Below are 6,466 nucleotides of genomic sequence, written 5' to 3' on the forward strand. Positions count from 1 at the left end.
CCCAGTTGCTTTCTCTTCATTTCAACACAATATTATTTTAATTTTTTGCTGTCGTCCGTAATCATTCATTTCTGCTGCACAGAGCATTGCTCACCTTTAATTCTCTCATCATTCCCAACGTCTGTGTGATCTATATCTTAGTATATATATTTATTTGCATTATTGGAAAGTGACATAAGGGATATAATACTGGGAGACAGAAGAGTATGACTTTCATCAAAGATCCCAGGCTGGCCGAAAACAGGGACGTTACGCAAATATTGCTTTTAAAATAAGCCTTTATATTTGGTGTAGACAGCTCATAAGACTATTCTTTTCAAAATAATGTCTATTGTACTTTGCACTTACTGATTATTACATTTCTGAGGCCTACTGCTACAATGCCTCCATGCTGAAGTGTATTATTGAACAGTATTATTATATTATTATACTATATTGTTCAGGACTATGTGGTGCTGTAGTCCAGTGGTATATAAATTAGAGTCATTGACATTGAGGGAGTGAGAGATCTGCAAGTTCCTCCCCGTCCCTCAATAATCATCACAACAAATATATTCCTTCATGGGACATAATGTCATAAAACTCTGTCTTATGCATGTTTGTGAAGGATTCACAATGTTCTGTTTTAAAGATTTAATTTAAGCATCCTGCTCAATGTTTCCTGTCGGTTTAAGCACATTTGGCCTGGTGGTGTGAGCACATGCTGTCCTGCAGATGGTGCTATTTACCTACAGAAGGTTGTGGAGAACCAGCTGATGGCAGTCTAACCATGGTAAGAACAGGTGATTTCAATTCAACAGTCACAATTGATGAAAATCAGCAGATTTGTTACATTTGAATGGCTTTGAATGCACTATTTCAGCAAATGTTAGCCCTTAGTTTAAGGAATATGAATCCATTATTGATGTTTTTATACACCTAAGTTATTTCTTGTTTTACAGTGTATTTTAATAAATTATTATATTTTGAAAAACGTAATACATAACGTATTTGTGAGTGAAACATGTCAGACACATGTCACATGTCAGGACTTGTTCTCTGTTCTTGTGGTGTGATTGTCACAGAAACCTGATGTCATATTGTCTGGAACTCGGTTCTATTGTGGCTTTAAAACAAGATTACTTTCTAATTTGTCATTTCTTTAACAGATGAAGGATTGCTGTCTTCCTCATCTTGCTCTCCAATGATTCTACAAAGTGACAGGTCAGCTTCTTTAGTGAAATATTTTGAGAATTGTATGCATTCCTTCTAAGTAATCTTAATCTTCTTAACCTTTTAAAATAATGCTTTCTTTGAACATACTCTAAAAACCCACTACATTCCCCCCTTGAAGAAATAGTTCCACATTTTGGTAAGTACAATTACCAAACACTTACCAGACAGCTGGTTAGCTTAACTTAGTTTAGCGCAAAGTCTGGAAACAAGGGGGCTAAAGCTAGCCAGTCTTTTACTGTGTCACGGGAATAGTCCTTCACATTTTGTACAAATCAAACAAACAAAATGTAGCATGTCAATCAGTAAGGTTTAGAGGGGCTGGTAGGTGAATTTTGTCACTTTTGGACAATGCCAAGCTAGCTGTTTCCCTCTGTTTCTAGTCTCAATGCTAAGCTAAGCTAACCAGCTGCTGACTTTAGCTTCATATTCATATGAGAGTGGTACCAACCTTCTTACCGACTCTCAGCAAGAAAGCACACATGCATATTTCCATATTCCTTTAGTGTAATTGTGTGTGTGTGTGTGTGTGTGTGTGTGTGTGTGTGTGTGTGTGTGTGTGTGCGTGCGTGCGTGCGTGTGCGCGCGCGCGCGCCTCACAGTGTCGCAATCCTCTGAACACTTAGCTAGAGTTTCTCCCACATGTGTGCAGGCAGACCCACTGTGGGAAATAATCGGAATTCCTCTACTGATAGTATAATCTACCACTCACACACAGCATTACAATACACCCGCTGTTCTGTCTGAGAGCACACACACACACGCACACACATAGGCTACACACACTCGCACACACATGCAGTCATCTCACTTCAAATAGCATCTTTGGCTCAGATCAAACGACGCTGCAGCAGTCTACAGTAGAGGGTGTTTGAGGAAAGCGAAGGATTCACTGAAGCTGGACTGTAGAAAGTAGGGCAGGGTTTGTTTGGTTGTTTGCAGCTCTGCATGTTGCATTAACTTCTTGTCCTGCATTCCTGACCCTCATTCCTCCCCTTCACTCTACTGGCCTGTCACACCGCTCCTAAATACCATATCAGATCATGTCACAGCTATGTTATGCGTCCCATTGAATCAAAATAAGCCAGAACAGGTGCTCTTTTGTTTTCCAGCTGCGGGGGCCTTGGGTTTCCCCATGAGCAGTATTTCTGGGTAGATGCTGTAATACGGGACATTTTTAAAGTGTTTATGATTACTTTATAAGGTAAAATCACCCTGGCACTGCTGCAGCTGCTGGCATTTCTGAGCATTCTGTAATCTGCTTGTCTTTTCCTTTCTCCTTGGGTTAACACGATGCTGGTAAATATGTACACAATGTGACAACACTGCCAGATGTTTTCAGTGCAGAATTTAATGGCTGAAAAATGTCGTATCTAATACATAAACAATACATATCAGGTTTGTGTCAGTCCTTAAAAGTCCTTTAATTTTTTTATTTCATTTTAGATATTTTTTAATTTAAAGGGAGTGACCTGTTATAGAAGAGGCAGAGTTTCGATTTTTCAATAGACCAAACTGCACTGCAGCCACAACACATGCTGTCTTTTAAACACAGCAGTGGGTGGGACTATTGCTTTCTGCATCCATTTGTTTATCCAACAGCTGAATATAGCAATCAGGGGATCTTCCTGTGAATTCATCATAAGTCCAAACACTTCATCACATAATAACTCCTGCCAATGATATTTAACACCTTAAGAATATCCCACTGTGGATTTGTTGCTACTACATGTGGCTCTTGATGCATGGTGGTAGTTTATAACAACATCTCCTCTCTGTGTCACCTGTAACCTCTTGCAACCTTTTCCAGATGCCAATGAGATGGAGTTATGGGAGGATGGAGCAGCGAGTAAATGAGTGTAATAATACAAGAGATGGAGGGAGGGGTGGGGGGGCCTGGAGAGGATAGAGACAGCGCAAATAAAGAAAAAGGAGGCAGTGAAAGAAAGGAGAGAGGGAAGAGAGGGGGGTTATAAGTGCTTAGCAATGGCCTTCAGTGGTGGAGTTCCTGTTGTTGTGGGGAGGGAGTTTCCCTCCGCACTGGCCGAGAGGAAAACGACAGAGGATGTCTTTTTCCTGGCTGACCAAGAATGCCCGGGCCTCGAGGTCTTTCCTCCACTCATGTGTGTTTTTATATAAGTTTATGCCAGAGTTTTAATGCTAATGATACGACCTGCTGTCCTTCTGTTTCACCCGGGAGGGCGGCCAATGTTGCTCTGATGCATTAACATTTCAGCAAAGAGGCGAGCACAGGGGGGGGAAACATTCCTCCCAGAGGCACAGGGATATGTGCTCTTAAACACGCCGTCCACCGTCACTACAGATTGGACTACACGTCCCAACATGCTCCCCCCCAAAAAAGGGGGCGGGGGACCACGAATCCCGCCAGCCAATGGCTTTGTGTCTGGGGTTCTGTGGTTGGTGTGTTACACGGCAGCTGTTGTCAATGGCAACAGAGTTTTTCAGGGAAGCATGAGCTGGACAGCTGGTAGAGGGTCCCTCAGTCCTCCACCGGGAGTCACATGATCCCCCCCGGTAGCCAATCTCAGCCCTCCGCCCTCCTCTCTGCCTCACTCCTTCTCTCTCATTTGCTCGCTCTGGCTCTCTTCGGGTGCAGCAGGAGGGGGGAGGGGAGATGGATAGAGGGGAGGAGGGAAGTAGATACAGAGAGGGAGGGAGGGGAGGCGAGGCTCACACAGGGAACGAGTGAAAGAGCTTCAGAACGAAAACGTAGAGCGGGACTCTTCACTCTGCGTGGTCAAGGAGAGAGGCGAGGATCCTACACACACCCTGTTTGCCCTCCAACCTCCTACACCCGGAGCAGCAGGAGAAGGAAAGGAGACAGAGAAAAGGACAAGACGGGAGTGTTTGGTTGGGTGTACCAGACTGTCACACTCAGAGACACAAGGAGAGGCAGAGCCATGCCTCTGTGGGGAGGCGCAGCCGTCGGCGGCCAGGCTGCCTCGCCTGTGTGAGGAGAGCACGATTGGATTGCTTTTGGGAATACTGAACAAGAAGAAGAAGAAGAAGAAGAAGGAACAAGGCAGACAGCCGGCTATCTCGTGCCATGACAGGGAACAGGAGGAGGGAGGAGGCTCGCTGAAATCATGGACCAGGTGAGGATGGAGAGGAGGAGAGGAAGGGAGGGACTGAAGGGGAAGTGAAGGGGACCACCAGCTTTAGTGTTCTTCACATTCACACCTGGCTGACGCAAAACACACACAGAGCAGCAGCAGCAGCATTCATAACATCCATCATCCCTCTTTCCATTCCCTCAAGGTGAAAACAAACAGCACAGCACGCTGCTTATCCTGCGATGTGTTTTCTGCTCCCCCGGCGAGCTAGGTCTCACTCTGGGGGGGGGGGGGGGGCAGCAGAGGTGCCACCACCGGCAAGTGCCGGGCCTCTGGAGAGATGACACGGCTGAAAACATCACCAGGTTAGCTCTGCTATACTGGGCATAAGATCAACACTTTGGGAGTGGACAGAGAGAGAGAGAGATAGAGAGAGAGAGAGAGAGAGAAGCATTAAAAAAAGAGGGGTGTGGCTCAGTGTGGTGGGTTAACAGGCATCCTCGGTCACGATCCGTCTTAACATGTCATGCAGAAATTGTCCCCCCCCCCTCGCCTGGAGTCAGGATGAAGGCGGGAGACGGGATGTCATGCAACAGGGTTCCCATCCAGAGGGTCAGATGAGCCTTTGTATATCACCGTGTGCTCGTGTCACCAGCCTGCACAGAGACCGTCATCGTTCAGCTTGTTTGCTGTGAGAGCAGCTGATGCTTGATGAATTTGCCACCTTCACCCTCATCACGGACACTGTTTGTTAATATTTGGAGTGTTTTACAGCTTCTGTGTGAGGGCGGATTGCTGCTGCTGTCGGCAGGTGTTGTATCCGGGCTGGAAGCAACCAGCTGCTTGTACTAGAGCTTGTGATTGGTTTTAGAGGAGGAGAGAGAGCACAGACACCCTCCTTGTATCTCCCCTACGTTGCACTCAACGCACTGTCAGTGTGTGTCCTAGTTACTGATTACCTCATCCCCCTCTTATTTCCCTCCCTCCCTCCATTGCCTCTCCTTTGCGTCCTCTCCTCCTGAGGTGGAAGTGTTGTGAGTATCAGGTTTGTGACTAAGGAGGAGCAGGAGGGGGAGATGAGGAGGGGTGTACGTGTGAGACACCCCAGCCCAACCCTTCATTTGGCTGAATAATGCATGTGGTCCACGAGGGGAACATCTCCCGTCTGTGTCCGCTCGCTCAGGTCAGGGTGACGTTAGACCCCCAGTAATAGCAGGGATGATGTCATCACTGCTGCTGGTCAGACTGTGTGTGTGTGTGTGTGTGTGTGTGTGTGTGTTTGGGTGAACACATTTGTCGGAGGCATGCCATGTTTTTTCTTTCTAACTCTTAACCGTATTTCCCTAAATTGGAAGCCTCAGGCAATAACACAGAGCACACAGTGTGTCTGAGTCCATGGGTCATGGCCTCAGTGTTATAGACACACACACACACACACACACACACACATACACTTTCAGTATCAGTTCACATTTCTGCGCCACAAAAAAACAAGAACGGTGTAGCTTACAGCACAATGTACCTCACAGGAAACAAAAAACTATTTATAAGACTGCGCAGTGTCGCAAAAATGCTGACACAGCGCGGCCTTGGTGCAGCGCTAAGGCTGGGCCGGTGTCATTTCAATAAATGGACCACATTGTGACGTATCGGTCAAATTTTATTACAGCACTTCCTGTTCATCACGTGACCGCGTGTCATTGTCATTTGTGAAAGCTTTATCTCTCCCTGTGCTTCCTGCTGAAGGCCTCTGTCAGCCTGGTGTTTCTAGATGATTCTGGATACACAGCACATGTCTTGAGAAGGACCTCCTGTCATTGGGCAGCGTAAACATGCGCTAACATCGCTGTGCGAAAGTAAACAGAGGCATATAGTGTTTACTATAGTCATGGAAAGTATGTGACGGTTTGTCTTTGTCCTCATTTTTCTGTTCGGCTCAAGGACGGACACACGCATGTTCAAAAGCACGGTGATAAGGAGGGCAGCGGCTCAGTGAGGAACAAGAAAAGGCCGGTTACATAAAGTGTCTGTGAGAGGGAATCAAGGGCAGCAGTGGGACACCTCTTTCTCTCACAGTCTGCCTGCGCTGCATTCTTCTGCACTCGAGTAATGCCGCTCTGCACACGATGTAACTCATTCTACTTTTATAAGTTTATAAAACACACTGACCGACACCGGGA

At 46.2% G+C, this 6,466-nt stretch overlaps 1 protein-coding gene across 1 annotated transcript in view; it reads left to right on the forward strand.

Moving 5' to 3' along the window:
• The first annotated feature begins 3,893 nt into the window (after positions 1-3,893).
• Positions 3,894-6,466, forward strand: part of arhgap23a (Rho GTPase activating protein 23a) — a 63,680-nt gene continuing 61,107 nt past the window's right edge. Inside the window, exon 1 of the mRNA XM_068718833.1 lies at positions 3,894-4,328. Coding sequence (XP_068574934.1) covers positions 4,320-4,328 — 9 coding nt within the window. The 5' untranslated portion in view covers positions 3,894-4,319. The remainder of the gene's footprint in view (positions 4,329-6,466) is intronic.

The sequence above is a fragment of the Cebidichthys violaceus genome, unplaced genomic scaffold (genome assembly GCF_023349555.1).
Source record: "Cebidichthys violaceus isolate CVI_PGR_0920_01 unplaced genomic scaffold, fCebVio1.0.p SCAF_23, whole genome shotgun sequence".
Classification (NCBI taxonomy): Eukaryota; Metazoa; Chordata; class Actinopteri; order Perciformes; family Stichaeidae; genus Cebidichthys; species Cebidichthys violaceus.